At 54.2% G+C, this 25,019-nt stretch overlaps 3 protein-coding genes across 3 annotated transcripts in view; 2 read left to right on the plus strand and 1 right to left on the minus strand.

Moving 5' to 3' along the window:
• The window catches only part of FIS1 (fission, mitochondrial 1), a 386,064-nt gene extending 369,563 nt beyond the window's left edge, over nucleotides 1–16,501 (plus strand). Inside the window, exons 2-6 of the mRNA XM_050783901.1 lie at nucleotides 11,153–11,288; nucleotides 12,126–12,258; nucleotides 15,237–15,313; nucleotides 15,885–15,990; nucleotides 16,207–16,501. Of these exons, the coding sequence (XP_050639858.1) occupies nucleotides 11,244–11,288; nucleotides 12,126–12,258; nucleotides 15,237–15,313; nucleotides 15,885–15,990; nucleotides 16,207–16,304 (459 nt within the window). The 5' untranslated portion in view covers nucleotides 11,153–11,243 and the 3' untranslated portion in view covers nucleotides 16,305–16,501. The remainder of the gene's footprint in view (nucleotides 1–11,152; nucleotides 11,289–12,125; nucleotides 12,259–15,236; nucleotides 15,314–15,884; nucleotides 15,991–16,206) is intronic.
• Nucleotides 1–25,019, minus strand: part of CUX1 (cut like homeobox 1) — a 1,083,765-nt gene that overhangs the window by 1,020,500 nt on the left and 38,246 nt on the right.
• On the plus strand, nucleotides 16,587–24,089 carry CLDN15 (claudin 15). Its single transcript, XM_050783854.1, has 6 exons — nucleotides 16,587–18,192; nucleotides 18,305–18,778; nucleotides 21,703–21,867; nucleotides 23,268–23,349; nucleotides 23,459–23,575; nucleotides 23,664–24,089. The coding sequence occupies exons 2-6, from the start codon at nucleotides 18,562–18,564 to the stop codon at nucleotides 23,767–23,769; spliced, it is 687 nt and encodes a 228-aa protein (XP_050639811.1). The 5' UTR covers nucleotides 16,587–18,192; nucleotides 18,305–18,561; the 3' UTR covers nucleotides 23,770–24,089.

The following is a 25,019-nucleotide window of genomic DNA, read 5'->3' on the forward strand; positions in this document are numbered from 1 at the left end:
TTCCTGAGTTGAATTGATCCTCCCACCTCAGCCTCCCAAAGGTAGAGACGGGGTTTCACCATGTTGGCCAGGCTGGTCTTTAACTCCTGGCCTCAAGTGATCTGCCTGCCTCGGCCTCCCAAAGTGTTGGGATTATAGGCATGAACCACTGTGCCTGGCTTTGTTTTGTTTTAAGGGAACAGGTCTTGCTCTTTTGCCCAGCCTGGCCTTGAAATCCTAGGCTCAAGCTATCTTCCTTCCTCAGCCTCTGGAGCAACTGGGACTACAGGCACACACCAATGCACTCAGCTTTGAGTAAGTTTTACACTTTTTTTACACTTTGTTTTTTGAGACGGATTCTCACTCTGTCACCCCAGGATGGAGTGCAGGGGCATGATCTTGGCTCACTGCAACCACCGCCTCCCAGGTTCAAGTGTTTCTTCTGCCTCAGCCTCCAGAGTAGCTGGGACTACAGGTGCCCACCACCATGCCCATATAATTTTTGTATATTTATTTATTTATTTAGAGAGAGAGTCTCACTCTGTTGCCCAGGCTGGAGTGCAGTGGGATGATCTCGGCTCACTACAACCTCTGCCTCCCGGGTTCAAGCAAATCTCCTGCCTCAGCCTCCAGAGTAGCTGGGATTATAGGTGTGTGCCACCACGCCCAGCTAATTTTTGTATTTTTAGTAGAGACAAGGTTTCACCATGTTGGCCAGGCTGGTTTTAAACTCCTGACCTCAGGTAAGCCGCCCACCTCAGCCTCCCAAAGTGTTGGGATTACAGGCATGAGCCACCATGCTCAGCCAACTTCTCCTTCTTCTTGAGAAAGGGTCTTGCTCGGTCACCCAGACTGAGTGCAATGATGCAATCATAGCTCACTGCAGCCTGAAACTCCTGGGCTCATGCAATCCTCCCACGTCAGCCTTTCAAGTAGCTGGGACGACAGGCACACGCCACCATGCCTGGCTGGTTCTTTAATATTTTGTAGAGACAGTCTCACTATGTTGCCCAGGCTGCAGATCTGTTTCTTGGTGATAACTAGTCCAGGTTTCCTTTGTGATCACCTTGAAACAACTGACTAATATGGGGTGTCTTAGATACTTACAAGCTTGGAGCTAGAATATGGAGGAAAAAGGGGAGCAGGCCGGGCGCGGTGGCTCAAGCCTGTAATCCCAGCACTTTGGGAGGCCGAGGTGGGTGGATCACGAGGTCAGGAGATCGAGACCATCCTGGCTAACACGGTGAAACCCCGTCTCTACTAAACATACAAAAAACTAGCCGGGCGTGGTGGTGGGCGCCTATAGTCCCAGCTACTCGGGAGGCTGAGGCAGGAGAATGGTGTGAACCCGGGAGGCGGAGCTTGTAGTGAGCCGAGATCACGCCACTGTACTCCAGCCTGGGCGACAGAGCGAGACTCGGTCTCAAAAAAAAAAAAAAAAAAAAAAAAAAAGGGAGCATGCTAATATCTATTTGATCTTTTCCTTTCCCTCCCTCCCTTCCTTCCTCCTTTCTTCCTTCCTTCTTTCTCTCCTTCCTTTCTTTCTTTTTTTCTTGAGACAGTCTCACTGTGTTGCCCAGGCTGGAGTGCGGTGGCACAATCTCTGTCCACTCCAGTCATGAACTCCCGGGCTCAAGCAATGGTCCCATCTCATCCTCTAGAGTAGCTGGGACTACAGGCATTCAGCACCGTGTCTGACTTACTTTTTGTAACATTTTTGTAGAGACGGGGTTTCGCTATGTTGCCCAAGCTGGTCTCAAACTCCTGGCCTCAAGTGATGGCCCCCGCCTTGGCCTCCCAAAGTGGTGGGATTACAGGCAGGAGCCATCGTGCCCAACCTAGAATACTTAATTCTTTTCTTTCATGCATTATTATTATTTATTATTATTACAGTGTCTTGCTCTGTTGCCCAGGCTGGAGTGCAGTGGCGTGATCTCGGCTCACTGCAACTTCCGCCTCGCGACTTCAAGTAATTCTCTGCCTCAGCCTGCCGAGTAGCTGGGACTACAGGCACACGCCACCACGCCCGGCTAATTTTGTATTTTTAGTAGAGACGGGGTTTCGCCATATTGGTCAGGCTGGTCTCGAACTCAGGTGATCCGCCCGCCTCAGCTTCCCAAAATGCTGGGATCACAGGCGTAAACCACCACGCCCGGCCGATCAGTACTTTTTAAAAACTCTTAGGTTCAGGGTACATGTACAGGTTTGTTATATAGGTAAACTAGTGCCACGGGAGTTTGTTGTACAGATGGTTTTGTCACCCAAGTACTAAGCCTAGTACCTGAGATGACAACTTCTGAAAATAATATAATCTGATAAAAGCGATGGACACTCTCTTTCACTTACAGGAGGCGCGGCGCGGAGCGGCGCCGCTCCCCGCCCCTCCTGCTGAACTGAGTCGTTAATTGGCCAGTGGGGTCCCTGTGCCCCGCACCGGCCTAGGGCGGCTACTGCGCAGATGCCTTGAGCGTTGCTCCGAGTCCTCCAGCCCACCGAGTCCTCCTCCTAGATCGGCCCCAGAAGAAACGCTTCCTCTTCCCTCTTCGGAGCCAACGAAACCGCCACCCGGAAGCCTAGACGCCCGGAGGTTCTGAGCGTCCTGTTCGGATCTCCTACTGTTACTCTTTCATTCACCCCAGAAATGATTTCTGAGTTCCCGGCCTTTGTCAGAGAGATGAACGAGGCACGGTCCGTGTCCACCTAAAGGACGGTAGGACTGGATGAGCGTTGTTTTCCAAGGTACAGGATGCCGCGCCTCCAAGGAGCCGAAGGGGCGGGAGGCCGCGTAGAGGAGGGGACGGTCCCGGAGCCTCGCCGAGCCTGCGGTGTAGACACCCCTGGTGTCTAGTGGTTGAGGATCTTCTTTTGGCCGAGCATGGTGGGTAGAAGGAAAGCTCCGAGCAGAAGAAAAGTGGCTGTCGTGAAGACATCTGCGTGTGGAGGGTGCGTGGGTGCCTGGAGCTGAAGCTGGAAAGGTGAGCAGGGGCGAGTCTGGAGGGCTTCGTGTGCGTGATAAGAAATTTAAACAGGATCCTAAGTAACCTAGGCGGTATTTTAGTTTTTTTGTTTTTGTTTTTTTGTGAGACGGAGTCTAGCTGTCACCCAGGCTGAAGTGCAGTGCCGAGATCTTGGCTCACTGCGGCCTCCGCCTTCCGGGTTCAAGCGATTCTCCTGCCTCAGCCTCCGGAGTAGCTGGGATTACAGGCACGCGCCACGACTGGCAAATTTTTGTGTTTTTAGTAGAGACCGGGTTTCGCCATGTTGGCCAGGCTAATCTCGAATTCCTGACCTCCAGTGATCCTCCCGCCTCAGCTTCCCAAAGTGCTGGGATTATAGGCGTGAGCCACTACGGCCAGCCTAGGCGGTATTTTAATCTGGACATATGAGCTTGGATTTACACTTCGAAATACACCAGGTAACCAGGTTGGGTTGAGGAGGAAAAGTCTGTAGCCTGTTTGGGTATGGTGACAGAATCGAGGCGGGGATGGCCTGACATGTGTTTATTGGTGAGTAGTCTTGTGTCTCTTCCATTGACATGTAACTCTCATGAGAGCAAGGACTATTACCTCTTTAGTTCGTTTCTCTTACCCAGCACTTAGAAGAGCGACTAGCCTGGCAAATGGTAGGTTCTTTTTTTTTTTTTGAGATGGACTCTCTCTCGTTGCCCAGGCTGGAGTGCAATGGCGCGATCTCAGGGCCCACTGCAACCTCCACCGCCTGGGTTCAAGCGATTCTCCTGCCTCAGCTTCCCAAGTAGCTGGGATTACAGGTGCCTGCCACCACACTTGGCAGATTTTTGTATTTTTAGTAGAGATGGAGTTTCACCATGTTGGCCAGGCTAGTCTGGAACTCCCAACCTCAGGTGATCCGCCCACCTCAGCCTCCCAAAGTGCTGGGATTACAGGTGTGAACCACCGTGCCCGGCTGGTAGGTTCTTTTTGTAAGATTTTTATGTGTTTATTTTTTAACTTAGTGTCGGGGTCTGGCTGTGTTGCCCAGGCTGGTCTCGAACTTCTGGGTTCAAGCAATCCTCCCACCCTCCCACCTCAGCCTCCTAAACGTAGTAGGTTTTTTTTTTTTTGAGAGGGAGTCTCTGCTCTCTCGCCCAGGCTAGTGGCACGATCTCGGCTCACTGCAGTCTCCGCCTCCCAGGTTCACGCCATTCTCCTGCCTTAGCCTCTGGAGTAGCTGAGAATACAGGCGTCCACCACCATGCCTGGCTAATTTTTTGTATTTTTAGTAGAGACGGGGTTTCACCATGTTAGCCAGGATGGTCTCAATTTCCTGACCTCGTGATCCGCCTGCCTCGGCCTCCCAAAGTACTGGGATTACAGGCGTAAGCCACCGCGCCCGGCTGGTTCTTAAATGTTTTGATGGGTGAATGAATTGATAGTTGACAGAACTTTCTAACTGAATAGCAGATGGAACTGCGAAGTAGAGTAGACAGATTACTGAAAATTGGAAGAACGCAAATACGGAATCCTGTTCAGTGGGTGTTTTTGCTGAGCCCTTCTGGTGCAAAAGGCTGAAGCGGAAAGTGCAAAATAGGCCCCAGCTGCCGGTGTACTCCAGGGAGGGGTCCAGAGCCCAGAATCTGCCCATATACACCAGTTCTAGGTCTTAGTCTCACCAACTAAGATGTCAGTTTCCTTTCTGCCCACCCACCTGTCTGAATTTGAGAAGTAGCTACTTCTTTGTTTTGTTTTGAATATTGCCATCCACAGGCATAGAATCCATATGACTGTGACTTTAAGCCTTTATATTATTTCATTATATTGATGTATTATCATTTAATAAAACCATTGCCTGGCATTTTTGTTTTTTGTTTACCTTCACAGATAATGCAGGAATGAATATCTTCATGTCTTCCTTTTCCTCCATTTTTTTTTCTTTCATTGAGTGTTTTCCCAAAGGAGTAATTTTTGTTCTGTTTTGTTTTGTGTTCTTTCCTTTTTTGAGATGGAGTTTCGCTCTTGTTGCCCAGGCTGGAGTGCAATGGCGCAGACTTGGCTCACCACAACCTCCACCTCTCAGGTTCAAGCGATTCTCCTGCCTCACTCAGCCTCCCAAGTAGCTGGGATTACAGGCATGCACCACCATGCCCGGCTAATTTTGTATCTTTAGTAGAGACATGGTTTCTCCATGTTGGTCAGACTGGTCTCGAACTCCCAACTTCAGATGATCCGCCCGCCTCAGCCTCCCAAAGTGCTGGGATTACAGGCATGAGCCACTGCGCCTGGCCTTGTTTTGTTTTGTTTTGTTTTGACAGCGTTTCGCTCTGTCGCCCAGGCTGGAGTGCAGTGGTGCAATCTCAGCCCACTGCAGCCTCCACCTCCCAGGTTCAAGCAATTTTCCTGCCTCAGCCTCTCGAGTAGCTGGGAGTACAGGCACGTTCCACCTCGCCTGACTAATTTTTTTTAGTAGAGACAGGGTTTCACCATATTGGCCAGGCTGGTCTCAAACTCCTGACTTCAAATGATCCAGCCACCTTGGCCTCCTAAAGTGCTTGGATTACAGGCGTGTGAGCTACCGTGCCGAGCTGAGTTTAAGGGATTTTTATGGAAGCTTGATCACGTAGACATGATCAGTTATTAACTCAATCTCCAGCTCCTCTCTCTTCCCCAAAGGATGAGGGAGGAGGCTAAAAGTTCAAGCTTAGAGTCTAAGCTTCAAATCCTGGCTTGGTCTTCCTGGTGACCAGCCCTCATCCTGATGCTGTCCAGGAGCCCAGCAAGTCACTTCATTAGAACAAAAGGCACTCCTGTCACTCAGGATGTTGCAAGGGATTTTGAAGCTCTGTACAAGATGCTCTTACTGGCCAGGCGCTGTGGCTCACACCTGTAATCCCAGCACTTTGGGAAGCCAAGGCAGGCGGATTGCTTGAGCTCAGGAGTTCTAGACCAGCCTAGGCAACAAAACAGCCTGAACAACATGGCAAAATCCCATCTCTACAAAAAAAATACAAAAATTAGCCAGGCATGGTGGTGCGTGCCTATGGTCGCAGCTACTTGGGAGGCGAAGTGGGGAGAATCGCCTGAACTTGGGAAGTCGAGGCTGCAGTGAGCCAAGATCACGCCACTGCAGTCAAACCTGGGGTCAGAGTGAGACACTGTCTCAAAAAAAAAAAAAAAAAAAAAAAAAAAAAAAAAGATGCTCTTATTTCTTCCATCACTCAGGAAATTACAAGGATTTTAGGACCTTTGTGTTGGGAACCAGGGCAGAGACCAAATATATATATATACACACATACATATATACACAGATACACACACATATACACATATATGTGTGTGTGTGTATATATATATATATTTTTTGAGACAGCGTTTTGCTCTTGTTGCCCAGGCTGGAGTGCAATGGGGTGATCTCTGCTCACCACAACCTCCTCGTCCCCAGGTTCTAGCGATTCTCCTGCCTCAGCCCCCTGAATAGCTGAGATTACAGGTGCCTGTCACCACGCCCTGCTAATTTTTATATTTTTAGTAGAGATGGGTCTCAAACTCCCGACCTCAGGTGATCTGCCCGCCTCGGCCTCCCAAAGTACTGGGATTACAGGCCCCAGATATATAGTTCTTATTATGTCATGGTGCTTTTATTTGTTTAGTTATGTTTTTCTGTTTTCCCGATGAAAATGTAAGCTCCATAACAGAGCTTCCATTGTGCCAGGCCACTATTTGTAGGCGACTAATTGAGCACCTACTACGTAGTAGTACTACATGGTGAAACCCGCCACCGGGGGTTTGAGAGCTGAAGGACGGCCTATAGGGCTGGTGTACATAGTATATACCAGGAGAGGCAGTGATAGATGAGGAAGAGAATTAAGCATGGCTAGACCCTAACAGACCTTGAAGGCTGTGTTTGTTCTAAGGGCAATGAGAAGAATGAGAAGGCATGAAAGGGTTTGATGTAAATTGAGAACTGCTTTTTTTTTTTTTTTTTTTTTTTTTTTAAGATGGAGTTTATCTCTGTCACCCAGACTGAAGTGCAGTGGCACGATCTCGGCTTACTGCAACCTCCCTTCCTGGATTCAAGCAATTCTTCTGCCTCAGCCTCCCGAATAGCTGGGATTACAGGCGCTTGCCAGCACATCTGGCTAATTTTTGTATTTTTAGTAGAGACAGGGTTTCACCATGTTGGCCAGGCTGCTCTCGAACTCCTGACCTCAGGTGATCTGCCCACCTTGGCCTCCCAAAGTGCTGGGATTACAGGCGTGAGTCACTGTGTCCGGCCAGAGAATTGTGTCTTTGTAAGTCTTCTGACTACTGGGTCGTAAATGGATGGTAATGGGGTAAATGGAGGCACGAGACCACTGAAGCAGCTCTTGAAGTCATCCAGGCAGAGGTGACACCAGTTTGAACATAATTGGGTGTAAATTTTTTTTTTTTTTTTTTTTTTTGAGACGGAGTGTTGCTCTGTTGCCCAGGCTAGAGTGCAATGGCACAATACTGGTTCACTGCAACCTCCGCCTCCCGGGTTCGAGCGATTCTCCTGCCTAGCCTCCTGAGTAGCTGGCATTACAGGTGCACGCCACCACGCCCAGCTTATTTTTGTATTTTTTGTAGAGACGGGTTTCACCATGTTGGTCAGGCTGGTCTTGATCTCCTGACCTTGTGATCCCCCTGCCTTGGCCTCCCAAAGTGCTGCGATTACAGGCATGAGCCACTGCGCCCAGCCATTGGGTATAAAATTAACAGGGACTACTTCCTATCACTATGTCAAAGGTGGATGGCTATGCTAACTAGACTGGAAAAGCCACAGACTTCGGATCTCTTCATTGGCACACAACTGAGCCACCTGAGTAAATCACTCTCCCTTCATTCCTTGTTGACATTCAGCAAATCCTGATGGTGCTTCTGCCATGTACCAGGCCTCTACCAAGGGCTGCAGCAAATATAAACATGACTGTGGTTCAGGCTGCCCCCCAAAAAGGAGCCTCCTAATAGAAGTAGTGTCCCCTTTGTCTTCCTGTGTTCCCTGCCTTGCCAGTGTTTGCCTCCCGTCTTCAGTACTGTTTTCAGTCATCTGCTTCATATTGTGTCCATCTTTTTTTTTTTTTTTGAGACGGAGTTTAGCTCTTGTTGCCTAGGCTGGAGTGCAGTGGTACAATCTCAGATCACTGCAACCTCCACCTCCCGGGTTCAAGAGATTCTCCTGCTTCAGCCTCCCGAGTAACTGGGATTACAGGCATCCACTACCACACCCAGCTAATGTTTTGTATTATTATTATTTTTCAATTAAAAAGTAAACTTCAGTGTCCAAAATGCAAACTTGGGGAGGGCAGAAAGATCACATACAAGGCTGTCACTTCACACTTGGAGAGTTGCACAGCAGCGGGCAGAGGCGCTCCTCACTTCCCAGACAGTGCTGGGGCCAGACAGAGGCGCTCCTCACATCCCAGATGGTGCGAGGGCCAGGCAAAGGCGCTCCTCACTTCCCAGACAGCAGAGGCGCTCTTCACTTCCCAGATGGTGGGTGGCGGGGCAGGGGCGCAGTTTTTTGTATTTTTAGTAGAGATGGAATTTCTTTTTTTTTTTTTTGAGACGGAGTCTCGCTGTCACCCAAGCTGGAGTGCAGTGGCTGGATCTCAGCTCACTGCAAGCTCCACCTCCCGGGTTCACGCCATTCTCCTGCCTCAGCCTCCTGAGTAGCTGGGACTACAGGCGTCCGCCGCCTCGCCCGGCTAGTTTTTTGTATTTTTTTAGTAGAGACGGGGTTTCACCGTGTTAGCCAGGATGGTCTCGATCTCCTGACCTTGTGATCCGCCCGTCTCGGCCTCCCAAAGTGCTGGGATTACAGGCTTGAGCCACCGCGCCCGGCCCTGGAATTTCATCATGTTGGCCAGACTGGTCTCGAACTCCTGACCTCGGGTGATCCACCCGCTCTGGCCTCCCAAAGTGCTGGGATTACAGGTGTGAGCCACCGCGCCCAGTCCTCTGTGCCTATCCCAAGGCCCAGGCAAAATTAGGTGCTCTATATGTCTCTGAATGAATGTGAAGTCTTCTCCTTGAGGCTTATGCTAGTGAGCATCAGGGAGCCAGTTCCCCAACCTGGGGATTCTCTCAAGGCTTACAGAGCTCATTGTATCAGTCATTTCAACCATCCAAGCCAAACAGGGAAGAACAACTCTTGCCTTTCTAACTCATGAGACTATTAAGAGAAAAAATATATAAGAGGCTTGGCTGGGCGCGGTGGCTCATGCCTGTAACCCCAGCACTTTGGGAGGCCGAGGCAGGCTGATCACCTGAGGTCAAGAGTTTCAAACCAGCCTAGCTAACATGGTGAAACCCCATCTCTGCTAAAAATACAAAAATTAGCCGGGTGTGGTGGGCGATGCCTGTAATCCAAGCTACTTGAGAGGCTGAAACAACAGAATCGCTTGAACCCAGGAGGCGGAGGTTGCAGTGAGCCGAGACTGTGCCACTGCACTCCAGCCTGGGTGACAGATGGAGACACTGTCTCAAAAAAAAAAAAAAAAAAAAAAAAAAAAAAAAAATTACCTGGGTGTGGTGGTACACACCTGTAGTCGTAGCTTCTTGGGAGACTAAGGCAGGAGGATTGCAGGAGCTCAGGAGGTCAAGGCTGCAGTGAGCTATGATTGCACCCTCCAGCCTGGGCCACAGAGTGACCATCTCTAAAAAATAATAAAAATTAAAGGGGCTTTGCAAAAGCGGAAGGTGTCTGATTATCCCCTGCCTGTGCAGTGCCTTGTTTACAATTAATTTGCTTTTCCCGTGTTTATTCAGCACATATTTATTGAGCACTCACTCTGTGCCAAGCCCTGTGCTAGATGCTAGATAAGCAAGATAAGCCTCTGCCCTCAAGGAGCTTACACTCCAGTGTGACTCAAGGGAAGAAGAATTTGAAAGTTAAGGCCGGGCGCGGTGGCTCAAGCCTGTAATCCCAGCACTTTGGGAGGCCGAGACGGGCGGATCACGAGGTCAGGAGATCGAGATCATCCTGGCTAACATGGTGAAACCCCGTCTCTACTAAAAAATACAAAAAAACTAGCCGGGCGAGGTGGGGGGCACCTGTAGTCCCAGCTACTCGGGAGGCTGAGGCAGGAGAATGGCGTAAACCCGGGAGGCGGAGCTTGCAGTGAGTGAGCTGAGATCCGGCCACTGCACTCCAGCCTGGGCGACAGAGCGAGACTCCGTCTCAAAAAAAAAAAGAAAGTTACTACCTACCCAGTCCCCTCACTGCACAGAAACTGAAGCCAGAGGTGTCCACACCTTTCTCCTTCCCATGCTCTGATAGCTCGTCTCTGCTAAGCTCCCCATTGCCCGTGACCCCATGTGGCAGGTTTCCCGCCTGGGGTGCACTCAGAAAATGGTTTATGTAAATAATATTGAAAAGATTGGACCTTCTCCGCAAAGAATGGGGCCGTTGCTTTTTGAAAAACTTCCTGTTGATAGTATCTCCTATGACTACCCCAATCTCTGGCTGTGTGGTTTACAGATCCAGTTGCCTCTGCTCTTGCATTGTGAGAGTCAGCAGAGGCCCAAGAAACCCCGATACTAGTTTGCTGCTGTTGGTGGGTTTTTTGAGACAAGGTCTCAGTCGCCCAAGCTGGAGTGCAGTGGAGTGCAGCCTCAAACTCCTGGGCTCAAGCGATCCTCCTGCCTCAGCCGCCCCAGTAGCTGGGAGTACAGGTGCACGCCACCACGGTGGTTAATTTTTTAAAACATTTTGTAAAGATAGGGTCTCGCTCTGTTGCTCAGGCTGGTCTTGAACTCCTGGCCTCCAGCGATCTTCCCGCCACGGCCTCCCAAGGTGTTGGGGTTACAGGCGTGAGCCACGGGTTCGGTCCCCAGTTCTAGTTACAATTTTGTTGCAGGCGGTGAAAAGTCACGTGGCCTCCAAGGTCCTAGATTTCTGAGGGGCGTCAGCTTGGCAGCCTAATGTAAAGTGATCTCCGACTGGCTACCCACCCTCCGCTTTTTGCTCTTTTCATCCTGGGGGCTAACCGCTAAGACATAGCCTCCAGTTTCCCTAGGGAAGCCTCCGCGGAGGAAGGCACCGGCTAGGGCATCCGGGAAGACCCATCTGGGGAAAGTCTCCCTACGTGCAGTCTGCGGGCTGAAGGGGCCGGCGGAGCCTGCGTACTAGCGTCCCGCTGGCCCTGCTGCGCTGAGAGGAAGGGGCGGGGCGTCGCCAGGTCGTGCCCGCATCCGCCGGACGCCGGAAGTGGCTCTCCGCCCCTGCCACTGGGCCATGGAGACTGTGGCACAGTAGATTGTAGTGTGAGGCTCACGGGGGCAGTGGCCATGGAGGCCGTGCTGAACGAGCTGGTGTCTGTGGAGGACCTGCTGGTGAGGCCTGGCCCGGACAGAGGGAAAGGGAAGGTCGGAGGGCGGGTCCTGAGGAGAGTCAGGTATGGGCCGAACCCTCCTCCCGGCATCGGCTTGGCCGAGGGAAGCCGAACTACGGCTCCCGGCAGCCTCCACAGTGTCTGGCTCCTGCCCGGAGGGCCCGCTATGCCGCAGAGGCTCCTGGGAGTTGTAGTGTCCTGAGCCCCCACACCTCAGAGTACGGGCCTGTTGCCCGACAGTGGTTAGACTGACGGGTTCTGGGATTATGCAGGAGCTGTGAGCTCAGGGCGCTCCTCCAGCGGTGGAGGAATACAGTGACCATCAGAAGGCGTCACCTATTACTGCGTCCGGCGCGGTGCTAAGGCATTGCATGCCAGATCTCAGTCCTTGTAGCTCTAGGAGGTAGGCACTACTTCTATTCCTGGACAGTAAAAGGTCCAGGCCCGGCAGGGTGGGGCAGGATGGGGCCAGCAGGCTCAAATGAGGACCGCGTGGGCTGTTGTTGAGCAGTTCTGACAGTGTGTTTACTGTTTGGCCGCCGGGGTCAGCTGCTCCGGGAGCGGTGCCTGGAGCTGCCACCAGGTGGCATCTCCGCTCGGTACCGCCGGGGGGAGGGGAGACCAGGGGCATCTGTCCCAAGAGCTGGCCCACAGGCCAGGAGGAGCCGAAAGCCTGGGTCCCGTGCATGGAGATAGCAGACGCTGGGGTGCCAGATACCGAGACCCACGAGGGAAAGGAGGCAGAGCCAGGGATATGGGGTGTGACTGACACCATGTCCAGATAGAGAATGGTTGACGCCCTTCATTTCTAAATGATTCCTTTCTTCCCCTGTGGCAGAAATTTGAAAAGAAATTTCAGTCTGAGAAGGCAGCAGGCTCGGTGTCCAAGAGCACGCAGTTTGAGTACGCCTGGTGCCTGGTGCGGAGCAAGTACAATGATGACATCCGTAAAGGCATCGTGCTGCTCGAGGGTGAGGCGCTGTACTCTCCCCTTCCCGCTGCCATCTGGGCTGCTGTACGATGTGGGCCCCCGTAGTCCAGGCACCTCTCAGTTGTCTCCCGTAGATTTACTGCACCAAGGGCTATACTTAGCTTGACGTCTCCCAGTGAACTTTTGGCTACTTACCGCCCACCATTGTTTTGCCAGACGGAGTCGTAGCTTGTCATTTCCCCCAGGACTATCTTGATCTGGGAAAGTGACTTGAGGTCACGCAACTAATAAGTTCATGGCTGAATTGGGACTAGAAGCTCCCGTTTGGTGAGACCTAGGCCCATGCCCTTCCCCCCACCACCACCACCGTGTTGCTTAGTTAGCAGCTATTGAGAATCTTTTGTGGCATGGAAGAGGTCCAGAGGACTGTCCTACAAAATTGTGAGCACATAGTGCTTTTTGTTTTTTTTGTTTGAGATGGAGTCTTGCTCTGTCCTCCAGGCTGGAGTACAGTGGTGCTGTCTCAGCTCACTGCAGCCGCCCCCTCCCGGTTCAAGCAATTCTCCTGCCTCAACAACAGGCGCCCACTACCATGCCCGGCTAATTTTTGTATTTTTAGTAGGGACAGGGTTTCACCTTGTTGGTCAGGCTGGTCTCGAACTCCTGACCTTAGGTGATCTGCCCACCTCGGCCTCCCAAAGTGTTGGGATTACAGGTGTGAGACACCGTGTCCAGCCAGATAGTGCTTTTTGGATTGGACCCCTATTTCCCATTGGTTTTGTGTGGGTCATCATTTGTCAGAGACCACAATACTTAACCACTTAATTTCTCTGTGCCTCCTTTCTTTTGTTCAAGTAATCATTTATAAGCACACAGTCATTGTACAGCCATCCCTCTGTAGTCATGGGGGATTGGTTCTAGGAACCCTGCCCCACAAATACCAATAGCCATCCAAGTCCCTTATATAAAATGGTGTGGTATTTACATGTAACCTGTGCACCTTCTCCTACATACTTTCAATCATCTGTAGATTACTTATAATACCAAATACAATGTAAATGCTGTGTAAATAGTATACTGTATTGTTTAGGGAATAATGGGAAAAAACAAGGTCTGTTCATGTTCAGTACATATGCAACTATCTTTTTTTTTTTCCCTGAGTATTTTTGATCCATGTTCGTTGAATCCATGAATACAGAATGCCAACTGTGCTAGCAAAGGATGCCTATTGAAAATCTATAAAAATGGCCGGGCGCAGTGACTCACACCTGTAATCCCAGCACTTTGGGAGGCCAAGGCAGGCCGATCACGAGGTCAGGAGTTCAAGACCAGCCTGATCAACATGGTGAAACCATCTCTACTAAAAATATGAAAATTAGCTGGGCGCGCACCTGTAATCCCAGCTACTCAGGAGGCTGAGGCAGGAGAATTACTTGAACTCGGGAGACAGGTTGCAGTGAGCCAAGATCACGCCATTGCACTCCAGCCTGGGCAACAGAACGAGACTCCGTCTCAAAGGAAAAAAAAAAATCTATAAAAGATTCTTTCTTAAAAGATACAAATAATTTTACCCTATGTTTGTCTACTTCGGCAATTCAGATTTTCAGGTTTATTCTACAGCAGGGTGTAGCTGTAGAAGAAACAGCCTCTCTAAGTGATTATCAACAAATTCTAGTGCATAGAGTACAGTTATCCTCTGGGAAGTCTCTGAATTAAGAAAGTTAGGTGGGGCCAGGCACTGTGGCTCATGCCTGAGAAGGTAAGGCCAGAGGATGGCTTGAAGGCAGGAATTCGAGACCATCTGGCCTGTCTCTATAACAAAAATTTTTAAATTAGCCATGCGTGGTGGTGTGTGCTTATAGTCCCAGCCACTTGGGAGGCTGAGGCAGGAGGATCAGTGACCCCAGGAGTTCGAGGCTGCAGTGAACCATGGACGTGCTACTGTGCTCCAGACTGAGTGACAGAGCAAGACGCTATCTCCTTTTTTTTTTTTCCCAAGACAGAGTTTCACTCTTGTTGCCCAGGCTGGAGTGTGCAATGGCGCAATCTTGGCTGACCACAACCTCCGCCTACTGGGTTCAAGCGATTCTGTTGCCCCACCCTCCTGAGTAGCTGGGATTACAGGCATGTGCCAACACGCCCGGCTAATTTTGTATTTTTAGGAGAGACGGGGTTTCTCAGTGTTGGTCAGGCTGGTCTCAAACTCCCGACCCCAGGTGATCCGCCCGGCTCAGCTTCCCAAAGTGCTGGGATTACAGGCGTGAGCCACCGCTCACAGCCAACCCTGTCTCTTTAGAAAAAAAAAAAAAAGGAAGGAAGACAAAGTCAGGTGGGGTCTTTGGGGAAGGCTGATTGAAGGCAAGTTTTGAGCTATTTTTGTAAAGGGGGATTTTTTTTTAACAGTAATTGGACAGCAGGCAGTTTAGTTAAAACCACAACAGCAGCACTTTGGGAGGCCGAGGCAGGCAGATCACTTGATGTCAGGAGTTTGAGACCAGCCTGGCCAACATGGTGAAACTCCATCTCTACTGAAAATACAAAAATTAGCCTGGCGTGGTGGCAGGCACCTGTAACTCCAGCTGCTTGGGAAACTGAGGCAGGAAAATCGCTTGAATCTGGGAGGCGAAGGTTGCAGTGAGCCGAGATCACGCCATTGCACTCCTGCCTGGGCGACGAGTGAAACTCCGTCCAAAAAAAAACACAGCAGATGCCAAAACTGAGTCGTGCTGCCTTTGGTTTCTCCAGGGCCCCAATTTCCTCATTTCGGTTGGATGGACCAGTTGACTGTAATGCTGCTAAAGGGATGTTCTGTCACTGGTGTTGGGGCAGCTGGGGTTCACCCTGCTCCAGAGCTCTGGCTAGTGTGCTGGGAGTGACTGGATCTGAAAGGGAGGCTTAGGACCGTGACCCTCCCAGGATCACAGAGGCATTCAGAGAGTGCAAGGGGCCTCTGGGACACAGTATTAGGAAAGTATTAGGAAAGAAGCATTTCTCACCCTCTTCTCTGCCCCTCCCCAGAGCTGCTGCCCAAAGGGAGCAAGGAGGAACAGCGGGATTACGTCTTCTACCTGGCTGTGGGGAACTACCGGCTCAAGGTGAGATGGGGCCCCAGTTCCCTTGACCCTCCTCTGGGGCTACAGGACCTTCTTACTACGTCCTCCAGGGTGGATCCCTGAACAGCAGGAAGGCTGAAGGGGTGCAGATGTGCAGAGCGGTGTCAGATGAGGACTCTAAGGGAAGATCAGAGTGGCGAGGGTGTGGGGAGGAAGGTGACGTCAAGAGATTGGGTGCAGGCCCCAGCCTTGCACTGTTATCTCCCGCAGAGTTGGGGTTGTTTGTGGACTCTACTCTGTGGGGTGGGGCTGGAGGGAGGGAGGGGGTGGAGGTCGAGGGAGGAGCCCCCAGGGCTGAAGAAGGGAAGGCCCTTCAAGTGGGCAGGAGGAGTGGTGGATACTGAGGTGTAGCTGGCCCGGTGGCTCACACCTGTAATCCCAGCTACTCAGGAGGCTGAGGCGGGAGGACTGCTTAAGCCTGGGAGTTTGAGGCTGCAGTGAGCTGTGATTGCGACGCTGCCCTCCAGCTTGGGCAACAGAGCAAGACCGCATCTCTTATTTAAAAAAAAACTGCTGAGGTGTGTTTGAAGCGTGCATGTTTCCCCGAGTGCAGGAATACGAGAAGGCCTTAAAGTATGTCCGCGGGTTGCTGCAGACAGAGCCCCAGAACAACCAGGCCAAGGAACTGGAGCGGCTCATTGACAAGGCCATGAAGAAAGGTGACAGCCTCGGCCCCTTTGTTCAGCCCCGCTCTTCCCCATGCCTGGGCGCTTTGGTCTCTCTGTAAATGAACCCCTGCAGGCAGCCCCTCAGCCCCGCCCCTTCCAGTCCTTAGAGCCCCTTGCCCTGCGACTCCAGGTAGGGGTGTGCCTCCGTTGAGGAGCAGGGCTGGCGGAAGGGGACGGGCTCCTGACACTGTCCCTTTCCTTCCCCAGATGGACTCGTGGGCATGGCCATTGTGGGAGGCATGGCCCTCGGTGTGGCGGGACTGGCCGGACTCATCGGACTTGCTGTGTCCAAGTCCAAATCCTGAAGGAGGCGTGGGAGCCCGTGGAGAACGCTCCAGGAGGGCCCATCCATCCTCGCTGTCCCTTCCCTGTTCTCCCCCTGCACCCCTGTCTCTGTCCTCTGTGGCCTTCAACTAACTTCTGCTCCCCTGAGACCCGTTCTTCAGCCCCAAATCATGTGCTTTGGGATGAGTGTAAATAAAACGGGGCTGTGGCTTGGGAACCCCCGTGTCTGCATTGAGGGGAGGGGTGGGTTCCGAACGCTGGGCACAGGGGGCGGAGGTGTCACTCCTGGTCCTCTCCTGCCCCTGCCCTCCAGGTTGGCACAGGGTTCTTTGTCCACTGCGCAGCCCAGAGCCCACACCCCTCCTTCCTCCCTTTCCTGAAGCCACGTCCTTGAGAGTGCCGGGCAGCTCGGAGACACGGGGCTTTTCTCTGGTCCCAGAGTTGTGGGAGGAGGCAGTGACTGGAGCAGGGGTGGGCAGAACTGCGGGGTCAGGCCGGGCTTCAGGCCTGCGTTCTCCTCTGACCCACTCAGCTGCCTCTGTGGACTTTCCATAGCAAGCCCCCTTGGCTTCCTCCTCCCCGCCCTCCCCTCTCCTCCCTTTTTCTTCCTGTGGCCTCCCCTTCCTCCTACCTCCTACCTCCTCCTCCTCCTCCTCCGGGGATGGGGGGGCCCGGTGGGGGAAGGAATCCTGCATCTGGTATGGAGTAGGCGGGGGTCCTGGGAGGGGTCAGAGCCCAGGACGCCCCAGCTCTCGCCTGTGGGCTGGAAGGTCAGGACTCCGCCCCACCTGGCCAGTTTCGACCCCTCGTGCCAGGCTCAGCATGGGCCTGTTTTGCTTCACTGCATACCTCTCGTTCCACAGCCCAGGCCAACTCAGCCAGGAGTGGGGAGGAGACACCTGAGGGGAGGCCAGAGAAGCCCAGTAGGGCTGTGGGACCAGGGAGATGTGCAGCCAGCACTGATGGCCCCCAGGGACAGAGCCCTAGGGAACTGGAGCAGGAGATAAGAGTGTCCACCCTGGGACAGGTGCTCTGCACTGGCTCGGGATGGGAACCCAGAGGCTGCTAATCCATCATCATTAATGAATAGAGTGGGTGACAGTCCCGATAACTGGGAACAGGTTGCAGAGCTTAGCCACAGGATCACGCTCCAGGCTCTTGGCAGCAGGACCAGCTCGATGCTGAGTCAAAGATCAACTTAGGAGGAAATTCGAGTTTTGGGCGAGAGCGACTCCCTGGTGGCCTCACTCAGCCCTGCGGCACTCACATCCAGGACAGTCCCGGGTGCTGAGCGCTGGTTATGTGCAGGGGGCTTGACTCCCTGGTCCCAACGAGGTCTTAGTGTGTTGCCCAGGCTGGTCTTGAACTCCTGAGTTCAAGTAGTCCTCTCAGCCCAGCCTCCCAAAGTGCTAGGATTACAGGCAAGAGCCACTGTGCCTGACCCCCGGTCCCAGTTCTCAGGATAGCCCATGCAGTAAGCAGTCGGGTCTGTCATTGACAGAGCAGAAGCAGGCTCAGGGGACTAACACTCCCTGTCTGAGTTCCCTGGTGAATGGATTGTGGGGCCAAGTTCCAGTCCAGGCTGGATGGAGCCCAGAGCTATGGGTCTCCCAGCTTCCCGTCCCCTCATTCCAGCTTCATCTTCCTTAAGAGACTCACATGCCCCAAACCCTCAGTCTGCGAGTATCTTAGATTGTTCTCACGGTCCCTCCATCCTTCTCCACTGAAGGCTGCTGTTCATTCTCTCTGTCTCTGTCCCTTGTTGCTCTCACGTCTGTCTCTATCATCTTTTCACTCCTTGTCCCTCTTACTCCGTTCTCTGGCCCCCAATGAAAGCTGAGTCAGACAGATGCTTCCCCTCAGTTCCCTTGGGGGCCCCTCGTTGGCTGTATCGTCAGTGGCTCCAGGGTAAGTCTGCCCCCCCACCCTCGTGGGGCGGGGAGCCCGGGGCAGCCCAGAGGCTGGGGGGAGGGGGTGGACTTTTGGCCCGTTTCGGTTATTCCCTCCATCTCGTCAACAGCTGCCGCGCGCAGGCTTAGCTCATTCCTCTGACCTGCCAGGAAGCAGAGAAACCCAGAGAGCGGGAGGGAGGCAGAAACCTGGAGGCAGAAAGTGGAGACGGACCTGAGCCCGAGGAAGACGCAGGCAGAGGCCGTGGCTGATTCCACCCCAGCCTGCCCAGACAACTCTCCTTAGCCGCAGCCCCGTCCAATTCCCTAGGGGTTCTGCCCCTCCCCCTCTCTGGGGCACCAGCCCCCCAGGGCCCTGCATCCCACCATGTCGATGGCTGTGGAAACCTTTGGCTTCTTCATGGCAGCCGTGGGGCTGCTGATGCTGGGGGTGACTCTGCCAAACAGCTACTGGCGAGTGTCCACCGTGCACGGGAACGTCATCACCACCAACACCATCTTCGAGAACCTCTGGTTTAGCTGTGCCACCGACTCCCTGGGCGTCTACAACTGCTGGGAGTTCCCGTCCCTGCTGGCCCTCTCTGGTATGGGGTGGGGAGCGCTCCAGGGGGAGAGGGCGGCGGGGAAAAGCTGCAGAGACCCCAGGGGAGGGCGGGTACTGCCGTGAGGATGCAGGGAGCCCTGGATTAAGCTCTGGGGGTCTGGGTTCCTGCAGCCAGGAGTGCTGGGGACAGCCCCTGCCTAGAACTGGAGTGAAGACCTTGCCACACGTGGCCCCCTGTGCTAGCGTGGCGCTTTTAGCTGTTACAGGTGCAGGCACCGGAATCAGACCCCCTTTCCCAGCCCTGTGCTGTGGGCAAATGATGAAACCAGCCTCATCTCACCCACCTGTAGGGTCGGGGTGAGAGTCCCAGTTCCCAGGTGACTGAGAAAGTGCAGAATGTTAATGTGATGTTAACACACACAGACATTCAGTACAGTTGAGCATGTGTTGGGGATGGGATTGCTGGGATGGGCAGGGGGAGGCGGCCCCATCTTGGATTCTTGTAGGTTGATCAACTTCCAGGCTCCACAGCCTCCCCAGCCTCACTGTGGGGGCACTGGTCTCCTTGTCCAGCTAATGTCTAAAGGGCCCCTGTGAAGGGAGGTGTCTTGCAACCTGCAGGTTGAGCATCCGCTTTAAGGAGGCGGTGTGTGTGCAGGTGTGTGGGTCTTTTCGGGGTCTTAGAGGGCTGGCGCCGACAGCTCTTTGGGCCCAGGGCAGTTCTTTCTGTGGCTGCGGCAGCTTCCCACTCCCTGCTCCCCACTAGGATGAGGCCGCCCCATTGTTTCTCCAGGGCAGTCTCCTTTCCGTCTGCCCCATGCCAGAGACCAAGCGTGGGCAACTGTGAACTGCGTGTGGTGCCACTGCACGCCCTCCTGGGTCCCTCGGGGCCAGTCCGCTCACCAGGCACCGTGTGGCAGGGAAGGAGCCAAGGGCGACACTGGGTGTGAAGCAGGGCTTGAGAGCTCATCCCTGGGGATGTCAGAGCTGCTCTGAGCAGTTAGGGGGCCTGGGTGGGTCTCCTGTGCTCCCACTACTCCCAGCCCCTTCTGAGGCAGCGGCAGAGGCTTTGTGTTGTCATCCATCTCTCCAGGACTGACTATGTTCAGGGCTGGCGCCCCCCCCACCTTCCCTCCCCCCACCCAAAAAAACCCTATAAAAGCTGAGTACAATCTGGGCCAGAAGCCCAGAGTGCTGAGTGCCAGAAGGGACACTGGAGGCAGCCCCTGCACCCACTTCCCAGACACATCATACTGTGAGGAGGGGGCTCTGCTGTAAGCCTGCACACCTGAGAGGGGCACCCCTGGGAACTGCATGAATGACAGTGCCAGAGTCCCCAGGGCACGGGGGTAGAGGGTGGCTGGGTTCCGGGCCTTGGGCTAGGTGCTTCCACCTACATTATTTCCACGGTGGGGAAGTAGAGGGAATCTTTTACAGAAGCTGAAAAACCTTGGCAAGGTGCAGCACCCCACCCCGAGTCACACAGGCAGGATAGGGGAGCCGGGATTCAGACTCCACGGCTGGGGTGGTCCTGAGAGAGAGACCTGACTGTGTCTCCCAACCGTGCTCCCCAACCCCTGGCCATGCAGCCCATGTGCCCCGGGCTCTTCCATAATCTCTCCATTGACTGCCAGAGCCACCTGGGGACTCAGACTCGTGTCGGCCCCAGAGGGAGTGGCTGGGAGGAAGAAAGTGCTCCCGGAGAACTTTGCCCCTCCTGCCTACCCCCCCACTCTGCACCCTGCATCTCCTGGCAGGGGCCCAGCCTTTCCCCTTCAGCACCGACGGTTATGCCCCACCCGGGAAAGGGGTGCAAGGTCCTTGGAATGCTTGGCAACTATCAAAGACAGAGAAGGGAGGAGAAGGGGGAAGCAAGAGGGAGCCAGCAGCCTCCTTCAGCCCTGAGAAAAGGGAAACTGAGGTACTGAAAGACTGAGCTAGACTGACCTGGATGGGTCCTGGGCCCAGGATTCCACCTAGATCAGAAACTCGACCATTTGTGGTGGTCCTGAGCTACTCAGGAGGCTGAGCAGGAGGATCGCCTGCACCCGGGAGTTCAATCAAGGCTGCAGTGGTGAGCTGTGGTGGTGCCACTGCACTCTGGCCTGGGTGACAAAGCAAGACCCTGGCTCTAAAACTGCCCTAGACCCTCTGCTATACAGCACTGCTGCCCCCTACCTGTTATTCCAGGAAGAAACCAGGTCAAAATGTCCAGCACTGGGCTAGGACAGTGGGAAGGACTTGGAGTGGAATCAGACGTGGGGAAGGCGACAGGGATGCTTAGCTGTGGTTTCTGTAATACCCAGTCACGCGAGAGCAACCTGATAGGGCAGCTGTTCTCAGTCAGGCGACTTTGCACAATGATTGTCATGGCTTGTGGGGAGGGGGTTGCTACTGGCACCCCGTGGGTAGAGGCCAGGGAGGCTTCTGAACATCCCACAGTGCACAGGATGGCCCCCAGAACAGAGTTACCCAGCTCAGGTGTCAAGAGTGCCCAGGAGAAACCTGTAATCCAGGCACAAGCAAAGCATGCCAGGTGCATGGGAGGAGTGAGGAGCAGGGTGGGAAGCGTCCAGATGCCGAAGGAGGGAGGGGTGACTACAACTGTGTAGGCTGGAGGAGCCCAGGGGAAGGAGAGGACTTGGGGACTGTTAGGTACAAGAGAGCAAGAAGGTGAGGGGGGCCTGGCGCAGTGGCTCATGCCTGTAATCCCAGCACTTCGGGAAGCTGAGGCAAACAGATCACTTGGGGTCAGAAGTTCGAGACCAGCCTGGACACCATGGTGAAACTGTCTAAAAATACAAAAATTAGCTGGGCGTGGTGGTGCATGTCTGTAATCCCAACTACTGGGGAGATTGAGGCAGGAGAATCACTTGAACCCGGGATTGTGAGGGGCTGTCGGGCTGGCTCCATCACAGAGGGGAGGAGATGGGGGGAAAGGCTGACGACTGTGCCTGCCCCCAGGGTATATTCAGGCCTGCCGGGCACTCATGATCACCGCCATCCTCCTGGGCTTCCTCGGCCTCTTGCTGGGCATAGCGGGCCTGCGCTGCACCAACATTGGGGGCCTGGAGCTCTCCAGGAAAGCCAAGCTGGCGGCCACTGCAGGGGCCTTCCACATTCTGGCCGGTAACTGGGGGAAGGTGATGGGGCGGGGGTCTGCATGGTGGTGGGGGCCGGGGGTCCCCCTCAGCCGTAGACTTCAGGCTGCTTTGTCCTCACCTCATCTCCAATTCCCGCTCCTCATGCTCACCTCCCCTGCCCTGCTGCATGGACACCTGCTCACCCCTGCCTCATCCGTACTCCCCAAATCTCCTGGCAGCAAATCAGCCCAACGGCACTGTTTCTTGAGCTCCCAGTAGGGGCCAGCCACGGCCAGGTGTGGGAGGGACTTCAAAGATGACAGTGAGCGGCTGCCTCTGGGAGCTTACATCCTGGCTGGGGAGCAGAGTTAGGGTGCACACTGCGGCACACACACAGTGCACAACCACAGTGCCATACCATGGGGCATGGTGGCTCATGCCTGTAATCCCAGCACTTTGAAAGGCCGAGGCAGGGCCGGGTGCAGTAGCTCACACCTGTAATCCCAGCACTTTGGGAGGCTGAGGTGGGCGGATCACCTGAGGTCAGGAGTTCGAAACCAGCCTGGCCAACATGGTGAAACCCTGTCTCTACTAAAAATACAAAAAAAAAAAAAAAAAAAATGCCAGGCATGGTGGCAGGCACCTGTAGTCCCACCGACTTGAAGGCTGAGGCAGGAGAATCACTTGAACCTGGGAGGTGGAGGTTGCAGTAAGCCAAGATTGTGCCACTGCACTCCAGCCTGGGTAAAAGAGCGAGACTATCCAAAAAAAAAAAAGGCCAAGGCAGGAGAACTGGCTTGAGTCCAGGAGTTCCAGACTAGCCTGGGCAGCATAGTGAGACCCCGTCTCAGCAAAAAACAAAAACAATGCCATCTGGCCACTGCTTTTCAATTTGCACCCATTGCCTCACAATAAACCTTCGAGGTAGGGTGGGTATTTCTGCTTTCCAGAGGTAAAACAGGCCCAGAAAGGTCAAGAGGCCTGCAGGAGGACAAGCCCCTAGTGAGCAGGGTAGTGCTAGCCTGGGGGTCTTCCTGGCTTCAGGAAAGGACGACCCTGGGCTCCCAGGGCCCAGCTGGGCTTTCAAGGGTGGGCGGGATTTGGATGAGGCTCTATCTGGGTGAGGAGATGATGGGATGAAGGCCCTAGAGGTGAGCATGAACTAGGCAGGTCTGGGATCAAAGAGAGAAGAGGCAGGAGGAGGTCGAGGTAGTGGGAGATGAGCTGGGTGGGCTGGAGTTGGGGGCCTAAGGGCTACCCTGAGAAGTTGACCCCAGGAAGGAGGAAGGCTTATAAACCGGGGTAGGCAGAAAGGAATTGAGTGAAATTGCTGCTCTTGGACTTGGTGCCCCCGTCCTACCCTGGGCAGCCCCTGCCTGCCTCTCCCCCTAAGCCCCCTCCCCCACTATCCCTCCCCCTGGACTGGGGTCGTCCTCCGGTCCCCAGGTATCTGCGGGATGGTGGCCATCTCCTGGTACGCCTTCAACATCACGCGGGACTTCTTCGACCCCTTGTATCCCGGAACCAAGTGAGTGAGGGGACTCCCGCCCCGCCCTCGGGGCAGCAGATGGGACTCAGCCCTGCCCCCCGGCTGGTACCTCACTGGTCCCCTGCCCATGCGCCGCCTTTGTGCGCAGGTACGAACTGGGCCCCGCACTCTACTTGGGCTGGAGCGCCTCCCTGATCTCCATCCTGGGTGGCCTCTGCCTCTGCTCCACCTGCTGCTGCGGCTCTCACGAGGACCCCGCCGCCAGGTGAGCGGGGAGAGGCACAGGCTGGGACCGGGCAGGATTGGGGAGAGGAGGGCCGCGCCCCGGCTCTGACCCGGGCCTCTCGCCGCAGCGCCCGGCTGCCCTACCAGGCTCCAGTGTCCGTGATGCCCGTTGCCACCTCGGACCAAGAAGGCGACAGCAGCTTTGGCAAATACGGCAGGAACGCCTACGTGTAGCAGCTCTGGCCCGTAGGCCCCACTGGCCTTCCCAGTGCCCCAAGGAGAGGGGTCCTGGCCTGGGCCCATTCCCCTGTAGTAACCTCAGGGGCCGGCCACGCCCTGCTCCCGGAGCCCCGCCTTGGCCACGCCCCCGTGTCTTGCACTCCCGCGGCCCCTGCAGGTCAAGAACTGCTCTTGGGAAGTCGCATATCCCCCCCCTGAGGCTGGATCCCTCATCTTCTGACCTTGGGTTCTGGGCTGTGAAGGGGACGGAGGTGTCCCCGCACGTTTGTATTCTGTATAAATACATGCATTAATAAATGTATATTGTGACCGTTCAGGGCTTGAAGATGTCAGAAGCGGCCGGCCAAGCAAGGGGTGGGGGGTGGTGCCAGGGGTCGGTTCAGGTCTGGGACCCCAGACTGTCACCCTGTCCACCACTTTGGGGCTGTGTCGTACATCAAAATAGAAGGGGGTTGCAAGTGACTTCGCGAGTGGCACATAATTGCTGGTAAGAGTCACCAAGGAGCAGATCCCGGAAGCCCCCGCTCCAGGAAACTGGAAATAGCAGAGCTGACCCCTGGCCAGCCTGAGATCCCAAGCTGCTCCTTTCACTCTCCTCGCTGGTCTAGTGCAGAGCCGCGTGCCCTGGGCCTGAGCGTGGATGGTTATCAGGAGTGATAAGCCTTTTGAAATTCTGTTTAACATTAACTTGGGACTGGTGCAGACTTTCTCTGGGGAAGGTACAGTACCTTCCAGAAGAGCCTCTGGAGGTCTGTCGGCAGGGGTGTGTGGGCACCTCGGTGGTGTCCACCTCAGACACGGTTCTGGGTTGTGGGTGGGTTTGCTGCAGGCCCACTGGGTGCTGAGCACAGAGCAGCACCCACTTAAGACCGGACAGTGAGACCAGGTGTGGTGGCTCATGCCTATAATCCCAGCACTTTGGGAGGCTGAGGTGGGGGGTGGCAGGGGAGGATCACTTAAGGTCAGGAGTTCGAGACTACCCTGGCCAACATGGTGAAACCCCTTCTCTACTTAAAAAAAAAAAAAATTAGCCGGGCATGGTGGTGCATGCCTGTAGTCCCAGCTACTCAGGAGGCCAAGGCAGGAGGGTCGCTTGACCCCAGGAGTTGGAGGCTGCAGTGAGCTGTGATTAAACCACTGCACTCCAGCCTGGGCGACAGAGGGAGATCCTGTCTCATAAAAAAGAAAAAGAGAAAACAAAAAGACAATGAGGCTGCTAGGAAAAAGTCTGGTATCCAGTGAAG

This window comes from Macaca thibetana, chromosome 3, assembly GCF_024542745.1.
Source record: "Macaca thibetana thibetana isolate TM-01 chromosome 3, ASM2454274v1, whole genome shotgun sequence".
Lineage (NCBI taxonomy): Eukaryota > Metazoa > Chordata > Mammalia > Primates > Cercopithecidae > Macaca > Macaca thibetana.

Bases quoted from the DNA above. Each gene is read 5' to 3' on its own strand.
- CLDN15 (XM_050783854.1), top strand. From the start codon at position 18,562: ATGTCGATGGCTGTGGAAACCTTTGGCTTCTTCATGGCAGCCGTGGGG. The intron at 21,868-23,267 runs GTAACTGGGGGA...TCCGGTCCCCAG, and splicing joins GGCCTTCCACATTCTGGCCG to GTATCTGCGGGATGGTGGCC. The intron at 23,576-23,663 runs GTGAGCGGGGAG...CTCTCGCCGCAG, and splicing joins CACGAGGACCCCGCCGCCAG to CGCCCGGCTGCCCTACCAGG.